Here is a 22070-nt window from a genome sequence, read left to right on the forward strand (position 1 = left end):
TGGATAGATCTTCCAAACAAGATGTCAACAAAGATATTGCAGCATTGAACAATGTCCTAGATCAAATAGACTTAACTGATATATAGAGAGCCTTTCAACCCAAAGAAGCAAAATATACATTCTTTTCAAATGCACATGGAACATTTTCAAAGATAGACCACATGATAGGACACAAAACAAGTCTCTACAAATTCAAGAAAACTGAAATCATATCAAGCATTTTCTCTGACCACAAGAGACTGAAACTAGAAACCATCCTCAAGGAAAAACCTCAAAAACATTCACACTCATGGAGATTGAATAGCATGCTATTAAACAATGAATGGATCAGGAATGAGATCAAGAAAGAAATGAAAGTTTCTAGAAACAAATGAAAATGAACTCACAACAATCCAAAACTTATGGGACACAGTGAAGGCAGTTCTGAGCAGGAAGTTCATAGCAATACAACCCTACCTAAAAAAGATAAAAACATTTCAAACAACCTAACCCTACACCTACAAGAATTCAAGGAACAACAGCAAAGACAGCCCAGAGCAAGCAGAAGGAAGGAAATAACCAAGGTCAGAGCAGAACTAAATGAAATAAAAACTAAAAGCACAATTCAAAGGATCAATAAATCCAGGAGCTGGTTCTTTGAAAACATAAACAAAATGAACAAGCCTTTAAGCAGACTCATCAAAAATAAGAGAGGACCCAAATAAACACAATCAGAAATGAAAGAGGAGAGATTACAACCAATACCACAGAAATACAAAGGACTGTAAGAACTTACTATGAAGAACTATATGCCAAGAAATTTGAAAACCTAGGTGAAATGGACAAAGTTCTAGAAAAATATAATCTTTGAAGACTCAGAAGAAGAAGAAGAAAGCTTAAACAGGCTAGTAACAGCTGAGAAAATTAAAACTGTAATCAAGAGACTCCCAACACACAAAAGCCCTGGACCAGATGGTTTCACAGGAGAATTTTACAAAGCATTTAAGGAAGAGCTAACCCCTGTCCTTCACAGACTATTCCAAAAAAATCCAAGAAGACAGAAGACTCTCAAACCCTTTTTATGAAGCCAGCATCACCCTTATCCCCAAAGCAGGTAAAGACATAAGAAAGAAAGAAAACTTCAGGCCAATGTCACTGGTGAATATAGATGCTAAAATCCTCAACAAAATATTGGCAAATCACATCCAGCAATACATCAAAAAGATCATACATCATGATCAGGTGGGATTCACCTCAGGGGTGCAAAGATGGTACAATACTGGCAAATCAATAAAGGTAATACATCACAAATACAAAAGCAAAGATAAAAATCACATGATCATATCAACAGATGTGGAAAACCATGTGATAAGGTACAACACATATTATGATAAAAACACTCAGCAAAGTGTGAGTGTAGAGGAAGCATTCCTCAACATAATAATGATCATATACTAGAGACCTATAGCCAACATCATACTCCATTGGCAAAAACTAAAAACTTTGCCACTAACAGCAGAAACAAGACAAGGTTGTCCACTTTCACCACTTCTATTCACATAGTATTGGAAGTCCTAGCCACAGCAATCAGACAAGAAAAGGAAATAATAGGCATCCAAATTGGAAAAGAGGAAATAAAACTGTCATTGCTTGTGGATGACATAATAGTGTGCATAGATAATCATACAGACTCCACAAAAAAACTACTCAACCTAATAAATGAATTTGACAAAACAGCAGGATACAAAGTCAATATTCAGACATAGGAGGCATTTTTGTATAACAACAATGAAATATCAGAAACAGAAATGAGGGGAAAAAATCCCATTTGATATAGCAACAAGAAAAATAAAGTACCTAGGAATAAATCTAACCAAAAAGGTAAAAGAACTGTACTCAGAAAACTACATAATACTGAAGAAAGAAATTACAAATTCCGAGACACAAATGGAAACATATCTGTGTTCATTGATTGGAAGAATTAACATCATCAAAATATCCATACTACCCAATGCACTTTTTAGATTCAATTTAATACCTGTTAAAGTACCAATGTCATATGTCACAGATATAGGACAAACACTTCAAAAATTTATATGGAATGATAAATAAGTCCAAATAGCTGCAGCAATTTTGAGAAAGAAGAACAAAGTAGGAGGGATCATAATACCTGATATGAAACTGTATTACAAGGCCACTCTAACCAAAACACTCTGGTAGTGGCATAAGACAAGACACATGGACCAATGGAACAGAACAGGGAGCCCAGAAATAAACCCAAGCCTCTACTGTCAATTAATATTTGACAAAGGGGGCAACAACATACAATGGAGCAAAAATAGCTTTTTCAACAAATGGTGTTGGGAAATCTGGACAGCTACATGCAAAAAAATGAAACTTGATCAACAAGTTAAACTATACACAAACTAAATTCAAGGTGGATAAAAGACTTAAATATAAGTTGTGACACCATAAAAGTCCTTCAGGAGAACATAGACAGGAAAGTCTCAGATATTCCATATACCAATATTTTCACCAGTAAGTCCCCTACAGGAAGGGACATAAAGGAAAGAATAAACAAATGGGATCTCATCAAAATAAAAAGCTTCTCCATGGCTAAAGAAAACAGCATTAAAATGAAAGGAGAACCAACTGTATGGGAAAACATATTTGCCAATGATACCTCAAACAAGCATTTGACCTCCAAAATATATAAAGGACTCACACAACTCCACTCTAAGAAGACAAACAAGCCAATTAAAAAAATGGGGAAAGAACTTGAATGGACACTTTTCCAAGGAGGACATACAGAGGGTCAAGAGACATATGAAAAGATGCTAAGTATCACTAGTCATCAGAGAGATGCAAATTAAACCCTTCACAATGAGATACCCGTTCACACGAGTGAGAATGGCCATCATAAACAAAGCAACAATCAACAAGTGTTGGAGAGGTTGTGGAGAAAAGGGAACCTTAGTGCACTGTTGGTGGGTTTCCATACTGGTACAAGCACTGTGGAAAACAGTATGGAATTTCCTCAGAAATCTAAAAATGGAACTGCCTTTTGACCCGGCAATTCCCCAACTAGGATTATATCCTAAGAACCCTGAAACACCAACCAAAAGAATGTATGCACCCCAATTTTCATAGCAGCAGAAGTTACAATAGCTGAGTGCTGGAAGCAACCTAAGTGCCCATCAGTAAATGAATGGATCAAAAAACTATGGTACATTTACACAATGGAATTCTATGCCGCAGGGAGAAAGAAGGAGCTCCTACCCTTTGTGGCAGCATGGATGGAACTGGAGAGTATTATGCTAAGTGAAATATACCAGGCAGTGAAAGACAAATACCATATGATCTTACCTTTAAGTGGAACCTAATCAACAAAACAAAAAAGCAAGCAAAATATAACCAAAGACATTGAAATTAAGCACAATGTAACAGTAACCAGAGGGGAGGGAATAATGGGGGGGAAAGTGTGAAGGGTTTACCAGAACAACTATAAAGGACACATGGACAAAAGCAAGGGGGTTGGAAACAGAAAGGGAGGTGGGGATGGCTGGGGTGGTCAGGAGGGGTGGGAGGAAAAGGCAGAAAACTGTACATGAACAACAAAATTCAAAAGTATTTAATAAAGAATAAAATAAAATAAAACAAAACAAAATAAAATAAAAATAGGGGATAAAAATACCAAATTACATGTTTTTAATTTAATGGTAGTGGGTTCAGTTCACAAGAATTAGACTAGTAGAAAACTCTAATTATCAAAGTCTACAACAATGCATTATAGCACCCATTTGCCAATAATGCCAATAATGCATTACAGCAGAAAGCTTGACCGAAAGTTTTTTCAGGAATAAAATGAATTTAAAATGTAACAAACGCAAAGCAATTTCAATTAAATATGAATCAACAGGATGTAAGTATAGAGAATTAAACCGAAGTGATGTACCCTACATAGCTGGTACAAAGAACAGGAGAAAACCTACAGAATTACATAAACATTTGCAATGCCTGTTTGACTGGTGTTTCCTTCAGGACCAGAAGATAAACAAAAGGAGTAAACTAGAAACAGCCCCAGCCCATTGGAAGTGACTGAAGAATGCTCCAATGGCCCCAGCATGAACTGTGCTTATTACACCCTCATCATTATACTAAAATCTCCACCCAAAGTCAGGCTTATCCACCATTTTCTGTACATGCAGTATATGTATAACCATGCCTGCTTACTGTGCATGTTTACCCCAAACATTCCTCAACATGCTGTCATGTAAGCAACTATCACTATAAAAATGGGTAGTCTTTTGTTCTCTGAGAGGTACTGCTTTGGGAAGACTCCCAGTGCACTCCTTGCTTAATGGCTTGCAATACAATTCCTACTAATAAAATCATCTTGGAGTGTTCTTTTGGCTGACACCTACCAAATGGCTGGACACTGGTTCCATTCAGTAACAATATTTCATAACACACATGGCAATTTATTTCAGGAGGTTCACAGATATAAACATAAGAAAATTCTAAAAACAGCTGGAACAAAACAGAACATTTTCATATTATTTTATGTAGAAAATTTATGAGCTCTAAAGAAAAAGACAAATCAATTGAAATATATAAAAAAATAACCCTGATTGGTGTAGCTCAGTGGGTTGGGTGTTGTCCTGCAAACTGAAAGGTTGCTGGTTCAATTCTGGGTCAGGGCACATGCTTGGGTTGCAGGTGGGTCCCAGGTTGGGGGCGTGCAAGAGGTAACCAACCAATAGATGTTTCTGTCACACATTTATTTTTCTCTCCCTCTCTTTCTCTCTCACTTCCCCTCTCTCTAAAATAAATAAATAAATAAAATCTGTATTAAAAAATTAAAATAAAATTTCTGTATAAACAAACAGAACTAATTATAGGTATGTTAAAGAAAAAAAAAGGCAATACAGGCCCAATATGGCATCACTCATGCCAAAACCCCATGATACCAAACCTAGATTTAACACCGCAACTAATTGCAGTTACTTCTCCCAGAAAGTAATTCTTTACTTAATCAACCAGTAAAAAATTTTTGGTCATCTATCACATAGGCCCTCTCCTTCCTTCATAGAAAGAGGCAACCTACATGATAAAAACCATCCCTCTTCTTTTCCCCTAAAGAAAAGATGTTCTAATTGAAAAATAATTCTTTTCTTTAATAGCTTCCTTGACCCACCCTTCTTCCTATAAAATCCTTTCAGTTTGTACAACCCCTTGGAGTGCCCTTGTAATTGCTAGATGAGAGGATGCTGGATTCATGAATTGCTTAATGAAAATTACGGACATTCTTTAGAATGAGCATCACCATATACAACTAAAGAATAACACAGCTTTTTTGCACCTATAAAAATTCCTTCCTTGCCCAGGCCAGGCAGCTCAGTTAATCAGAGTATCAGCCAAGGTTGTGGTTAGATCCCCAGTCAGGCACACTGAAGAATCAACCAATAAATGCATAGATAATTGGAACAACAAATTGATGTTTCTCTCTGTCCATCTTTTCCTCTCTCTCTCTAAAGTCAATAAATTTTTTAAAAAACTTCTAAAACTTTAAAAGAGAAATTTCCCCCTTGGCTTAACACATAGTAATTATATATCTTCCTTTTCTCACAAAAACCCCTTGCCTCATAACTGGAACACTATTTCAGTTTCTGCCTGAATCTGTGCTTCCCAGAACTGCAATTCTCTTGGATCTCAAATAAATGTTTGTTGCCGCTCGCTTTGTTCTTTTAGTTTTAGGTTAACATATTGAAGGCAGAGAAAACTTTTGTGGAAGAAAAGGGGCCACACATTAACCTGACAAGCTTAGTTACGGTAGGTTGTCCAAGGTAGTCTTACAACCTCAGAGACCTAAAGTAGGCACAAAGAATGGTCTGAAATTAAAACTTATAAACTAAAAACAGTTCTAGGCAGGCAGTCATGTCAGGACAGCATTTTTCTCTAACAAAAGTCAGTCTTTACCTGAACTAAGCCTGTCTACTGTCCTTTTGCATCTATGATAACATATCTTTGGAATGTCAAAGTAACTTTCCTTTTTTCCCAACCCCCCGGAGCACAGGCTAAGACCACAAATCCCCTCATTGTTATTGTTAATTGTTGACTGTTAACTATTTTTTTTTTATTTCAATCATTGTTCAAGTACAGTTTTCTCCCCCTTACTCCCGTTCCATCCCCTCCACCCAACCCTCCCCCCTTGCCCCCATTACCCCCCACCCCTAGTTTTTGTCCATGTGTCCTCCAAATTTGTTCCTGTAATCCCTACCCATTCCCCCCTGAAATTCCCTCTTCTCTCCCCTCTGGCCACTGTCAGACTATCCCCTATTTCAGTGTCTTTGGTTATATTTTGCTAGTTTTTTGTTTTGTTTTGTTTTGTTTTGTTGTTTAGATTCCTGTTAAAGGTGATATCATGTGGTATTTGTCTTTCACTGCCTGGCTTGTTTCACTTAGCATAATGCTTTCCAGCTCCATCCATGCTGTTGCAAAGGGTAGGAGCTCCTTCTTTCTTTCTGCTGCATAGAATTCCATTGTGTAAATGTACCATAGTTTTTTGATCCATTCATTTACTGATGGGCATCTAGGTTGCTTCCAGCACCTAGCTATTGTAAATTGTGCTGCTATGAACATCGGGGTGCAAAGGTTCTTTTGTATTGGTGTTTTAGTGTTCTTAGGATAGAGTCCCAGCAATGGAATTGCTGGGTCAAAAGGCAGATCCATTTTTAGTTTTCTGAGGAAGTTCCAAACTGCTTTCCCTAGTGGTTGTACCAGTCTGCAGTCCCACCAACAGTGCACTAGGGACCCCCTTTCTCCACATTCTCTCCAACACTTGTTGTTTGTTGCTTTGTTTATGATGGCCATTCTGACTGGTGTGAAGTGGTATCTCATTGTGGTTTTAATCTGCATCTCTCTGATGGCTAGCGATATTGAGCATCGCTTCATGTGTCTTTGGATTTTCTGTATGTCCTCCTTGGAGAAGTGTCTGTTCAAGTCCTTTGCCCATTTGTTAATTGGGTTACTTGTCTTCTTAGAGTAGAGTCATGTAAGTTCTTTATATATTTTGGAGATTAAACCCTTGTCTGAGGTATCATTAGCAAATATGTTTTCCCATACAGTTGGTTCTCTTTTTATTTTGATACTGTTTTCCTTAGCTGTGCAAAAGCTTTTAATTTTGATGAGGTCCCATTTGTTTATTCTTTCCTTTATGTCCCTTGCTCCCTGCACCCTCCCTCCACCCTGCACCCACCCAGCATTCCCCGACTCATTAGTTCATGTCCATGGGTCATACATATAAGTTCTTTGACTTCTCCATTTTCTATTCTATTCTTAACCTCCCCCTCTCTATTTTGTACTTACATTTATGTTTCTTATTCCCTGTACCTTTTCCCCATTCTCCTACCTCCACCTCCTGCTGATAACCCTCCATGTGATATCCATTTCTTTTTTCTTTTTTTAAATTATTTTATCGTTGTTCAATTACAGTTGCCTGCATTTACCCCCCACCCTTCCCCCCAACCCCAGCCAAACCCACCTCCCTCCCTTGCTTCCACCCCCACCTTGGTTTTGTCCATGTGTCCTTTTGATAGTTGTTCCTGAAAACCCTTCCCCCCATTATCCCCCCCTACCTCCCCTCTGGTTGCTCCTTCTTTGTGCTGTATAGAATTCCATTGTGTAAATGTACCATACTTTTTGGTCCATTCACTTACTGATGGGCATTTAGGTTGCTTCCAGAACTTGGCTATTGTAAATTGTGCTGCTATGAACATTGGAGTGCATAGGTTCTTTTGGATTGCTGTTTCAGGGTTCTAAGGGTATAATCCCAGCAGTGGAACTGCTGGGTCAAAAGGCAGTTCCATTTTTAGTTTCTGAGGAATTTCCATACTGTTTTCCATAGTGGCTGCACCAGTCTGCATTCCCACCAACAATACACCAGGGTTCCCTTTTCTCTACAACCTTGCCAGCACTTGTTGTTTGTTGATTTGTTTATGATGGCCATTCTGACTGGTGTGAAGTGGTATCTTATCATGGTTTTAATTTGCATCTCTGTGATGTCTAGTGATGCTGAACATTCTTTCATATGTCTCTGTGCCCTCTGTATGTCTTCCTTCGAGAAGTGTCTGCTCAGGTCCTTTACCCATTTTTTAATCAAATTGTCTTCATGGAGTGGAGTCATGTGAGTTCTTTATATATTTTGAAGATCAAACCCTTGTGTGAGGTATGATTGGCAAATATATTTCCTGTATGATCAGTTCCCCTTTCATTTTGCTGATGTTTTCTTTTGCCATGCAGAAGGTTTTTAATTTGATGAGATCCCATTTGTTTATTCTTTCCTTTATGTCCCTTGCTCTAGGGGCATATTGGTGAAAATATTGCTGTGTGGAATGTCTGAGATTTTCCTGCCCATGTTCTCCTTTGGGACCTTCATGGTGTCACGATTTATATTTAAGTGCATTATCCACCTTGAATTTATTTTTGTATATGGTGTAAGTTGGTGGTGGAATTTAATTTATTGGCACGTAGCTGTCCAGATCTCCCAACACCATTTGTTGAAGGGGCTCTTTTTACTTCCACTTTATGCTTCTGCCCCCTTTGTCAAATACTAATTGATGATAGAGACATGGGTTCTCTATTGTGTTCCATTGATTTATGTGTCTGTTTATATGCCAGTACCAGACTGTTTTGATTACAGTGACCATATAATATAGTTTGATGTCAGGCATTGTGTTCCCTCCTACTGTGTTGTTCTTTCTCAAAATTGCTGCAGCTATTTGGGGTCATGTATAGTTCCATATAAATTTTTGAAATGTGTGTTCTATATCTGTGAAATATATCATTGGTACTTGAATAGGGATTGCATTGAATCTGTAAATTGCTTTGGGTAGTATGGACACTTTGATGATGTTAATTCTTCCAATCCACGAATAGAACGTATAAGCTTCCATTTGTGTCTTCCTTAATTTCTTTCTTCAGTGTTGTGTAGTTTTCTGACTATAGGTCTTTTACCTCCTTGGTTTGATTATTCTAAGGCACTTTATTTTTATCATTGCCATAACAATTGGGATTTTTTTTCCCTGACTTCTGTTTCTGATATTTCATTGTTGGTATACAAAAATGCCTTAAATTTCTGAATATTGACCTTGTATCCTGCTGCTTTGCCAAATTCCCTTATTAGGTTGAGTAGTTTTTTAGTGGAGTCTGTAAGGATTTCTATGTACACTACCATGTCATATTTAATGACAGATTTACTTCCACCTTTCCAGTTGGGGTGTCTTTTGTTTCTTTTTTTTTTGTCTGATCACTATAGCTAGGACTTCCAATACTATACTGAATAGAAGTGGTGAAAGCAGACATTCTTGTCTCGTTTCTGATTTTAGTGGGAAAGCTTTTAGTTTTTATGCATTGAGTATCATGTTGGCTGTAGGTTTCTTGTATATGACCTGTATTATGTTGAGTTATGTACCCTTATTCCCACTTTGCTGAGTGTTTTATCATAAATGTGTGCTGTACGTTATAAGATGTTTGTTCTGCGTCTATTGATATAATTGTGTGATTATTGTCTTTCCTTTTGTTTATGTAATGTATTATGTTTATTAATTTGTGAATATTGTACCATCCTTAAATCCCTCAGATGAACCCCACTTGATCATGGTGTATGATCTTTTTAATGCATTGCTGTATTCAGTTTACCAATATTTTGTTGAGGATTTTGGAGTCTATATTCATCAATGATATTGGCCTGTCATTTTCTTTCTATGTTGTGTTTTTATCTGGTTTTAGCATCAGGATGATGCTTGCTCATAAAAGGAGTTTGGGAGTCTCCCCTCTTCTTGAATTTTTTGGAATAGTCTGAGAAGAATAGGGGTTAGCTCTTTGTTAAATGTTTTGTAAAATTCTCCTGTGAAGCTGTCCAGTCCAAGGCTTTTGTGTGCCAGTTTTTTTATTACTGCTTTGATTTCACCAGCTGTTATTGTTCTGTTCAGGCTTTCTGCTTTTTCATGATTTAGTTTTAAAAGATTATATTTTTCTAGAAATTTGTGCATTTCACCCAGGTTCTCAAATTTCTTACCATATAGTTGTTCATAGTACTTTTTTAAAGAGTTTATTTATTTTAGAGAGGGGTTGGGGAGGACAAAGCAAGGGACAGAAAAATCAATGTGTGGTTGCCTCTCATGCGCCCCCTACCAGGGACCTGGGCCACAACCCAGGCATGTGCCCTAGACTGGGAATCAAACAGGTGACTCTTTCATTCACAGGTCAGGGTATGATCCACTGAGCCACACCAGCTAGGGCTATTCATAGTAATTTCTTACAATCCTTTGTATTTCTATAGCATCAGTTGTAATTTCTCCTCTTTCATTTCTGATTTATTTATTGAGTCATCTCTCTTTTTTTCTCAATGAGTCTGGTTAAAGGATTGTCAATTTTGTTTTTCTTATTAAAGAAACAGCTCCTAGAATTATTGACCTTTTGAATTGCTCTTTCAGTCTCTATGTCATTTAATTCTGCTGTGATCTTGATCATTTCCTTCCTTCTGCTCATTCTGGGCTTTGTTTGTTGTTGTTCCTCCAGTCCTTGTAGATGTAAGATTACGTTGTTTATTTGAAATGTTTCTATCTTTTTTAGTTAGACCTGTATTGCTATGAACTTCCCTCTCAGAACTGCCTTCCATGTGTCCCATATGTTTAACTCTAGTGTGTTCATTTTCATTTGTTATCAGAAACTTTTTGATTTCTTCCTTGATCTCATTATTAACCCCTTCATTGTTTAATAGTATGCTGTTCAATCTCCATGAGTTTGAATGTTTTTGAGTTTTTTCTTATTAAGGATGATTCCTAGTTTCAAGCCCTTGTGGTGCAAGAAAATGTTTGATATGATTTTAATTTTCTTCAATTTTTGAGGCTTGTTTTGTGTCCTATCATGTGGTCTATCTTGGAAAATGTTCCATATGCATTTGAAAAGAATGAGTGTTTTGCTTCTTTGGTATAAAAGGCTCTATATATATCAGTTAAGTTCATTTGATCTAATGTGTCATTCAGTTCCACAATATCCTTGTTTATATCTTAATTGGAAGATCTATCCATTGTTGACAGTGGGGTGTCATTCCTGAAGTCTTCCAAGATTTTTCTTATGTATTTGGGTGCTCCTGTGTTGGGAGTATATATGTTTACATTGTTTATGTCTTCTAGATGGATTCTTTCCTTCAGTATTATGAAGTGTCTTTCTGTGTCTCTTTTTATGGCCTTTGTTTTGAAGTCTGTTTTGTCTGAAATAAGTATTGTTACCCTGGCTTTTTTTTTTCCTGTTTGTTTGGTTGGAATATTTTCTCCAACCCTTCACTTTCAGTCTGTGTAGGTTTTTTGTTCTGAGGTTAGTCTCTAGTAGACAGCATATGTGTGGGTTATGTTTTCTTATCCATTCAGCTACCCTGTATCTTTTGATTGGAGCATTTAATCCATTTATATTTAAGCTTATAATTGATAGGTATTTATTCATTTCCATTTTACCCTCTTTGTAAACTGTGTTCCTCTCTCTCTTTCTTCATCTTAAAGATGAAAGAAAAAATGGATTTCTTCAGACCTTTTAGCATATCTTGCAATGCTGGTTTGGTGGAGGTGTATTCTTTTATTCTTCTTTTGTCTACAAAACTCTTTATTTTGCCTTCCATTTTAACTGAGAGCCTTGCTGGGTTGAGTAGCCTTGGTTGTAGGCCTTTGCTTTTCATTACTTGGAATATTTCTTGCCATTCTCTTTGGGCTTGTAGTGTTTCTGTTAAGAAGTCAGCTGATAGTCTTATCGGAGCTCCTTTGTGTTTTACTTCCTATTTCTCCCTTGTTGCCATTAAGATTCTCTTTTCGTCTTTGAACTTTTCCTTTTTAATTATGATGTATCTTGTAGTGGGCCTCTTTGGGTTCTTCTTGATTGGGACCCTCTGTGCTTCCTGCATTTGTGTGACTTTTTCTCTTATCAAATTAGGGAAGTTTTCCATCATTACTTTTTCAAACAGGTTTTCTATCCTTGTTCTTCTTTTACTTGTATCCCTGTTATACAGATATTATTACATTTCATGTTGTCCTGCAGTTCTCTTAACCCCTCTTCATTCTTTTTGAGTATTTTTTTTCCTTTTCTTGCTCTTTGCAGTGATTTTTTTCTATCTTGTCCTCCAGCTCATTGATTCAGTCCTCTGCTTCATCTAGCCTGCTTTTGATTCCTTCTGTTGTGTTAATTCAGAAATTGTATTCTTCATTTTCTCTTGGCCCTTGTTGATTGTTTCTGTGTCTTTTTTTCTGCTGACATAGTTTGCAATAAGTTCCTCATAGTTTTTCTGTAGTTTCTGGTAATTCTCACTGAGCTCCTTTAGCCTCCTTATCATTGTTTTGAACTCAATATATGATAGTTGACTTGTCTATTTTACTTAGCACTATTTCTGAGGATTCCTCCTTTCCTTTGGACTAGCAGTTGTTTCTTTGTCTTCCTATTATTTGTGAGACTCTTCTTGTTTGCTTCTGCTTCATAAATTGATCTGTTTTGACTCCCTAGGTTGATGGTATGAACTTCTATTGTAGGAGACCTGTGGGATTCAGTGGTGCAGTCTCTTTGATCTCTTGAACTTGATACTCTTGGGACACCCCTTATGTCATTTATGTTGGCTCTCCAGATATAATTGTTTTGATTGTTGCTGGGGTTTCCATTGATGGGTTCTGCCCTCCAGGTGGTTGACTGAGCGTCGCTTCTCCCACCTCGTTTTTTATCCTGTTGTACAGATGCTGCCAGAACAAAATCACAAAGTCCAGGAAAGAAACCCACACCTTCAAATATACCCCACCCCTACCCACAATCCTACTATCAACAGCAAATGAACCAGTATTAATAAGGGTGTAAAGAGTTTAAGACTATTCTAATAAAGGAGAGTGGATACACTTAGTGAATGAAAAATGATTTTGAGAGGGGAAAGGGAGGAGCATTAGTAAGAGTTGGGAGTCAGAGCAATGCAAAGAAAGAAAAAATTTACATCATGAATAAAAAAGGGAGTGAAGAAGGTGGAATGGAGTATGAGAAGAGAAGCATATAATATTAGGTTCAAACATAAAATAAAATAAAATAAAATAAAATATAAATAAAATAATAAAATAAAATAAAAATAAATAAATAAAAGAATAAAATGTGAGAGAGAGAAAGAAAAAGGCAGGAAAAAGCATATAAATAATGAAAATATAGGAGCCAAATTGGAAAGAAAGAACCATCACAGCACTATCAACAACAAATGAGCTAAAGTTAATATAGATGGTTTGGGGATAAAAGGGGAAAAAAAAAGAAGGAAAAGCTTAAGAGATGTCTATAGGAATGGGAGGTGATTTTAAAATGATGGAGTGATAGGGAATACTAAGAGTGAGGGGCAAAAACCAGGCTAAGATAGGGAAAAGTTAAAATTTGAATCAAAAAGAAAAAAGAACAAGAGGGGGAATAAAGAAAATAAATGGGATGAAAGAGAAAAAGAAAAAAAAAAACAGGCTAAGACAGGGCAAAGTTAAAAAAATTGAGCCAAAAAAAAAAGGTAGGAGGGGGACCAGTAAAATTTGAGATTTAAAATACAAAATTAGTGCAGATCTGGAGATAAAATTGAAAAAATGCAACAACAACTACTCTATCCACAGCCAACTAGCAGAGATTGCTAAAGGTGGAAAGAAAACACAGGTACTTTAATAGGGGGGAAAAAGACTGTGAGATGACCATTGACAAGAAACTTGGTTTTGGGTGTCTGAGCAAGGAAGGAATAGAGTATGGGTGGAAACAAGTTGTTACAAGAGAGAAAACAAAATTTAAAAGGAAAATAATGAGAGGAAAGAAGAAGATAAAATGGAGTAAGGGGAAGGAGAGGCAAAATATGTGAATGGAAGTAACCTATAGTATAAAATCTAGTGACTTAATATGCACAAACTTGATGGACAAGAAATGAATGTTAAATAGTTATGCAGGAAAGAAAATATCGCAAATCATGGAGGAGACCACAGTGGATTTCATCTTGTTATCCTCTAGTATTTACTACTGGTTTTTTTTTTCTGGATCCACCTCTAGTCTTGTCAGATGTTGACTTTGTCTGACCTTAGGCAACCTGTTCTGACACTACTAGGGATCTAGTGTCTGTGGCTGCCTCCTTCAGTTGTTAATCTTGTCACTTTGAACTCAACAGTCAGGCTTAAGCCCCATAGGGCAGGGCAGAATCCTTCCTGGGGTCAGGGCTATTGTTTCCTCTCAGGCTACTGGTACTTGGAGGGGAGTAGTCCTGAGCAGGATGGCTGCTGCCTATGGGGAATGGCTCAGCACCTGGATCCTGGTGTCTACTCTCTCAGTTCTGTCCCCAAAGACTCCATCCCTAGTCTCTTTTCAGGTGTCTCTTCCCCCACTTTTGCTGGAGCCCAGGGTAAGTGGCTGCAAATGAAAATTTGTGCATTGGCCCTTTAAATGACTCTTTGTGTCTCCAGCTATCTGCCTCTAGCAGACAGCAACCCTGCCGCTTTTCACCCCTGGTTGTTATCTGAGTACTTTTTGAGCTCTGGTGCTCTAGACTGGGAATCCCAGCTTAGGATTTAGACCCACTCTTCTCAGGGGTATCCACCTGGCCACTTAATTATCCCTCCGACGCTACCACCTGTGGGTGCCCAACCTGCCCTCTTGAGTCTCCACTGGACTCCTTACCAGTCAGATTGTTCTGAAGTTGATTCTTCTCTCCATCTGAGGTTATAAAGTTTCTCTCTCATTATTGTTCAGATGTTTTTTCCAGGTGATTTCTCCACAATTTAGTTACAATTCCAGATTGGTCCTAGGTGGAGGTCAGTATGACTTTCATTCACTCCTCTGACATCTTGCCAGTCTGTAGTTCATTTTTAAGTGTAATAATTACACTGTGATTATGTACAATAAAAATTATTTTTTTAGCCATGGCTGGTGTGACTCAGTGGATTGAGTGCTGTTCTGTGAAGCAAAGGGTCTCCAGCTCAATTCCCAGTCAGGGCACATGCCTGGGTTGTGGGCCAGGTCCCCAGTAGTGGGCGCACAAGAGGCAACTACATATTGTTGTTTCAATCCCCCTCTTTATCCCTCCTTTTCTCTCTCTAAAAATAAATAAATAAAATCTTTAAAACATTATCTTTTTATTTTTGAGATGTATATTGAAATGTTTGGGTTGATATGACATTATATAAGGCTTTACAATACTTCAGCCACAACAATAATGAGGGGTGGTGTTGGGAGGTATGTGAAACAAACAGCAAAATATTCATGGGTTTTAAGGCCGAGTAATGGGTACAGATGTTTCTTTGTACTTTCTACTTTTGTATAGGTCAAAAACTGTTGTAATAAAAACTTTGAAAAGGATTATTAGGAGAAATTTATTATTTTTAATATTAGACTTCTGGAACATCTTCGCTGGTCATGATTCTATGGGTCACTAAGAGAAGCTTAGTGACCTCTCATCCTCAGGTTCTCTCATTATCCTGGAATGTCACTTACCTGGACCAAGAGAAAAATTCCTTTAGAGGAAGTCTTTATTCATAATTTTTTCATGAAATTTGGGCTCCAAATCCTTTATACCATGTTTTGTAACCTATATCCAAATGATATGACTCTCTCTCTCTCTCTAGATTTTGAAATAGATTTTATGTATGTATGTATTTTTAGAGAGAAGGGAAAGGAGGAAAAAAGAGAGGGAGAGAAACATCAATTAATTACCTCTCTCATGCCCCCAATTGGGGACCAAGCCTGCAACCCAGGCATGTGCCCTGACTGGTAATCAAACTGGCAACCTTTCAGTCCACAGGCTGGGACTCAATCCACTGAGCCACACCAGCCAGGGCCAGATTCTCTGTGATGGACAAGTATCAATTTCTTTGCTGTCTTGTACTCATTATGGGTAGACTTAGCTTCAATATAGCATGTTACTATCATATCTCTAAATAACATCATGATTCGATCTATAATGTAGATCGACCAATCAAGTTATATGCTAAATTTTTACACATCTTCAGAAAAGATAATTCAGTACAAAATTCTGACCTTTAACAAAGAGCTAATTCTCTAGCATTTCACACTAAAGTAGAAAATGGTGACAAGTTGATTCTGGTGCAACTGTTCCACTTATGCTTCTTGTTATCTACCCTCTCCTCAGAGTCTTCTATAATTCCCTCTCCATTCAGACTTAAACAGCCCCAAATCTTATGAAAGATATACTAATAGTAAAAAAACACATGAAATTCAGAAACAGATCTGGGTTGGAAACTTGGCTCTGTCACTTATTAGCTGAATAACCTTGAACAATAGCCTTTTCCTCTCTTAGTTTCAATTTTATCATCTGTAAAATGGTAAGAATAATACTTGGTCCTCAGTATTATTAGAAGGATAAATGAAAAAACATTAGTAAAGATATGAATGCAATACCTGGTACATAGCAAGCAACAATAATTGGTATCTACAAAACATGCAGTGAAGGAATGGGTTTAACATCTAGGTTAAAAAATAAGAATCATTGTAATAGAGAATATAAACCAAAGGAGTCATCACCAAATGTTGATAATGGTTTCTTTCAGAGAGATTATGGTGTACACTCTCTTTTCATACTATACATTTCTAAAAATATTTGAATTTTCAAGTAATAAACTTTGAATCAGAAAATAATGAAATATTTTAAAAATATCACTCTCTTCATTCCCAATATCACCACTAAATTTCTAGCTCTAATTATCTCTTGCTTGGACTTTTCCACCAAGCTGCAATCTCAGCTCCTGCACTCTCCAAGCCTTTTTCCATGCTGCCAATGGAAATCATCATGTCTAGTTCCTGGGTGGTTTTTGAAATCCAATGTTCATCATGGTCCCTGCCCTTAGGAATTTTATCCATAAGTAGAATAGAATAAATGAGATAAATATTTATTCTTTACCAAACCTAAGGATATTGTTCTTGGGATTTTACACTTAGGATAAACTTAACTTATGGAACACTTCTTTATGTAATAGGCAATAAACTATCAAAAACCAATATCCTAGTCAGATTGAAATGATGTATGTCTCACTGCTTCCACTATAGCTCTCCAGCCCATTCTATGTTTATTTTACAATAGGTAGCCAGAGTGATCTTTTCAAAGCATGCATCAGGTCACGTTAATTTCTTACTGTAAACTCTCCAAAGGCTTCCTACTACACTTAAAAACCAAAGTGCTTATGTTGGGTAACAAGAGCTGTAGGTGATCTGGCCCCTGCCCTTCTATCTACTCCTGCTTCATTTCACACAATTCACTGCTCTTCCCTCTGAATTCCAACTACACTGGCCTTCTCCTTCTCTAACTTACTAAGCTGGTTCTTACCTCAGAGCCTTTGCACAGTTAGTTACCTCTGTTTGGAACAATTTGCCCATTCCCTGACCACTCAATCTAAAGTGAAGTTAACTAAGTATTAGTTATACTCTAAATATACCTATTGTTACCAGCCCCTGAGTTCTTGGGAAGTCCCAAGATAAAAATCAAGAGAGTATTCATAGAATTAGGACTCTGGTGAAGGGTTATTAAAGCCTTGTGCCCAAAGGGAGATAACACTTAGAAAGGAGGAAGATGCTGCCCTGGCCGGGTACCTCAGTGGGTTAGAGTGTTGATCCAATTTGCTGTGGTTGTGGGTTTGATCCCCAGTCAGGGCACATACAAGAATTAACCAGTCATAAATGAGTGGAACAAGTCAATGTCTATCTGTCTGTCTCTTTCTCTCTCTCCCCCTTCCTGTCGCTAAAATCAGTAAAAGTAAAAAACAGGATGACGCTGCTCTTCAAGCAAAGTCTAGGGAGCCGTTTTAAAAGATTTTAGGCAGGAAAGATGACATCTAAGTGTGACACCAAGCATGTAGAGGTGAGACTCTTTGGTGCTTGTACAGTACAACTTCATGTGTCACATGTCTCATTAGCATGTTAAGTCTCCTCCCAGGGGTGTGTTTTATACTATTATAATGAGGTACAGTCATGCAGTATTCATCTGGGGCTAAATTAGAGTTGGGGGGTAGAGGCTTTCCCCCAGTAAAGTAAATGCCTATGGTTACTGGCACTGCTCTCTGACTGCTGACTGAGTGCAGGGTTTGAAGGGCAACCAATCTTATCATGACAGGCTCGGCCTGTCACACTATTTTCTTGTCTTTAGTTTCATAGCACTTCTCAGAATACAAAATTACCTTTTTATTGTTTATAGCTTACCTCTTTATCCCTAGACATAATCTCACTAAAATACGAACACTAGGAAGCCACTGATCTTGTGCTTACTGCTGTATCCCCAGCATCTGGAATAGTATCAGACACATCATAGATATTCAGTGGTTATTGAACAATTGATGTTTGTATGAACTATGACAGATGCTATCTATGCTTCAATTAAAGCAATATTGGAAAGGTTCTTTGGATGCTATTATATTATTTTGTTAATAGGATAACAGAGTTCTTTATCTCTTGTTTATCATTTAGATATGAAGCCCCACAGATTGCCTTACGTAGTGGAATTATGCTGAGAGAATGTATTCGACATGAATCGCTTACCAAAATCATCCTCTTTTCTAATCAATTCAGAGATTTTTTTTAAGTATGTGGAGTTGTCAACATGTGATATTGCTTCAGATGCCTTTGCTACTTTTAAGGTAATTTTTTTTCTTAATAAGCTAAGTCATTTAGTTTCAGCATTTAGTTAAAGTCAATTGGCCTCTAAAGAAGCAATTTAATTTTAAAAAGCAGAAAATTATTTTTCTTAGGCATGAGCATAGCCAACTGTGTGAGCTTTAGATCATAAGAGGCATTGGTAAATAGAATGCAATCTATTAAGCCAGTCTGTCACATTGTGGAAAAAAATCTCAAAATACTGTCATAAGCTCATACATAATGACTTTCAGTGTATAAATGAAAAGGGGAAAATGTAGTACTCTGTATATTATGTTTTTATTTATGTTAAAAACAAAGGGTATATGCTTCCACTTAAGCTGTATATCCATTAAATACCTCTGGAAGGATATCTGGGAAATAGTAGTAGTGTTTACCTCCAAGAAAAGGAATTGGGTTAATGAAGGGAGGTGGAAAACTACATCTTTGACTATGAAGGACATCATAATATTTTACTAGTGTAATTTTAAATTTCCACATGATAAAACAAAATATTAATAAATTGTGGTTTTTAATAATCATATATTTTCTTATAAGCTTTTTATCTACTTTGTTATATTGAAGTTAAATTTAACCTTACTTAATTTCTAAATTAAAACATTTTTAATTGTGATAAAATGCACATAAAATTACCATCTTAACCATTGTTTAGTGTACAGTTTAGTACTTACATATATTCATATTATCATACAGCCAGTCTGTTAAACAACTCTCCATTTCTCTCTCCCTCCAGCCACTGATAGACACTTTCTACTTTCTGTTTCTGTGAGTTTGAAAAAAAAAAGTTAACCAAAAAAAAAGTTGCCAGAGAGCATATTTGAAGATAGTGGAGCTAATTTGTAAACTAAAATACTAGCATTTATACATTCAATGAATAATGTCCCCTTCAAGGTTTCTATGTTAGAAAACTCATGTACTTATTCTTATGATCCTGCCATTGTTTAGAACTTCAGTGTATTTTGAAACAGGCATCTTTGTTTGTTAACATGTTCACTTTTCAAAGGCATGGCAAATCTTTATTCTTTGAGGGTAGATAAAATTTTTAGAAACAGCAAAAATTTATCTGACATCCAGATTAGGGGGTTAAGTGGGCAGTCAAGTTAGCTAGAACTGTTTTGGGTTTTGGTAATAATAATTATTGCAATAATAAAAAATAAGTTTTAAAATAAGTGAAATGGACCCTGAATTTATTCAGTATCTAACAAATAGGCTCTGAAGGTAATTTAAAATAAGAATTACAAAAGTATTTTAAGCTGGTGACATAACAGCGTGATTGAAAAAATAAGGTTTTCCTCAACAAAATATTAGGAAACTGAATATAGCAGTGCATCAAAAAGAGCATATACCATAATTAAGTGGGATTTATTCTAGGAGTGCTAGATTGGTATAACATTTACATATCAATAAATGTGATTCACCAAATAAAATGAAGGATAAAAACCACAGGATCATATCATTTCAATAGATGCAGAAAAAGCATTTGATAAAATCTAGCACCCACTTATGATAAAAACTTTCAGCAAAGTGGGAATTGAGGGAATATACCTAAACATAATAAAGGCCATATATGAAATCTCCACAGCCAGCATCATACTCAACAAGCAAAAACTACAAGCATTCCCCTTAAGATCAGGAACAAGACAGGGATGTCTGCTTTCACCTTGTTTAATCAACATAGTACTGGAAGTCCTTAGCCACACAATCAGACAAAAAGAAGAAATAAAAGGCACCCAAATTGGAGGGGAAGAAGTAAAACTGTCTTTATTTGCATATGACATGATACTGTGCATGGAAAATCCCAAGGATTCCATCAAGAAACTGCTAGAACTGATTAATGAGTTCAGCAAAGTAGCAGGATACAAAATCAATATCCAGAAATCAGTTGCATTTTTATGGGCCAGTAACAAACTAACAGCAGAAAGGGAAATGAAGAAAACAATCCCATTCACAATTGCTTCAGAAAGAATAAAATACCTAGGAATAAACCTAACCAAGGGTGTAAGAGACCCGTACTCAGAAAATTGTAAGACACTGAAGAAATTGAAGAAGATACAAATAAATGAAAGTAATACTGTGTTCATGGATAAGAAGAATTAACATCATTAAAATATCCATACTACCCAAAGCAATCTATAGATTCAATGCAATTCCTATCAAGATTCCAATGATGTATTTCATAGAACTAGAACAAATATTTCAAAAGTTTATGTGGAACCACAGAAGGCCCCACATAGCAAAAACGATCCTGAGAAAGAACAAAGTTGGAGGAATCATCTTACCTAATATGAAACTATGCTATAAGGCCATAGTAATCAAAACAGCATGGTATGGCATATAGATCAATGGAACAGAATTGAAAGCCCAGAAATGAACCCACACCCTTATAGTTTATTAATATTTGACAGAGGAAGAAAGCACATACAATGGGCTAAAAATAGTTTATTGAATAAATAGTGTTGGGAAAATTGGACAAATAATGTGCAGAAAAATGAAACTAGACCACCTTCTTATACCACACACAAGAATAAATTCAAAATGAATCAGTGACTTAAATGTTAGACCCAAAACCACAAAAGTCATAGAAGAAAACAGTCAGGAAAATCACAGACATGGCTTGTAGCAATATCTTATCAGATATATCTCCCCAGACAAGGGAAGTAAAAGAAAAAAATAAACAAACTGGACTACGTCAAACTAAAACATTTTTGCGTAGCAAAAAGGAAATCATCAATGAAATTAAAAGAGAATGGGAGAACGTATTCACCAACATCTGATAAGGAGTTAATATCCAAAATTTATAAGAACTTAACAAAATTCAGCACCAAAAAAATAACCAACCCAATTAAAAAATGAGCAAAGGACCTAAATAGACACTTCTCTAAAAGGGAAATTCAGATGATCAATAGACATATAAAAAGATGCTCAGCATCACTAGCCATCAGAGAGATGCAAATTAAAACCATAATGAGATATAATCTTACATGTGTCAGAATGGCTATAATCAATAAATCAACAGACAAGTGCTGGCAAGGATGGAAAGAAAGGGGAACATTTTTTGCACTGTTGGTGGAAATGCCAGTTGGTTGCAGCCACTGTGGAAAGCAGTATGGAGATACCTCAAAAAATTAAAACTGGAACTCCCTTTTGACCCAGCAGCCCCACTTCTAGGAATATATCCAAAGAAAATGAACACACTAATTTGTAAGGACATAAGCATCCCTATGTTCATAGCAGTATTATTTACAACCTTCAAGATATGGAAGCAACCTAAGTGTCCATCAGTACATCAGTTGGTAAAACAACTATGGTTCATTTATACAATGAAATACTACTCAGGCGTAAAAAAGAGGAAAATATTACCATTTGTGACAGTATGGATGGACCTGGAGAACTATGCTCAGTGATAT

General features: G+C 36.5%; 1 protein-coding gene across 1 annotated transcript in view; it reads left to right on the forward strand.

Annotated features, from left to right (window-relative positions):
* Nucleotides 1-22070, forward strand: part of CAB39L (calcium binding protein 39 like) — an 82824-nt gene that overhangs the window by 11153 nt on the left and 49601 nt on the right. Inside the window, 2 exon segments of the mRNA XM_028526326.2 lie at nt 18478-18583; nt 18585-18647. Of these exon segments, the coding sequence (XP_028382127.1) occupies nt 18478-18583; nt 18585-18647 (169 nt within the window).

This window comes from Phyllostomus discolor, chromosome 11 (assembly GCF_004126475.2).
Source record: "Phyllostomus discolor isolate MPI-MPIP mPhyDis1 chromosome 11, mPhyDis1.pri.v3, whole genome shotgun sequence".
NCBI lineage: Eukaryota > Metazoa > Chordata > Mammalia > Chiroptera > Phyllostomidae > Phyllostomus > Phyllostomus discolor.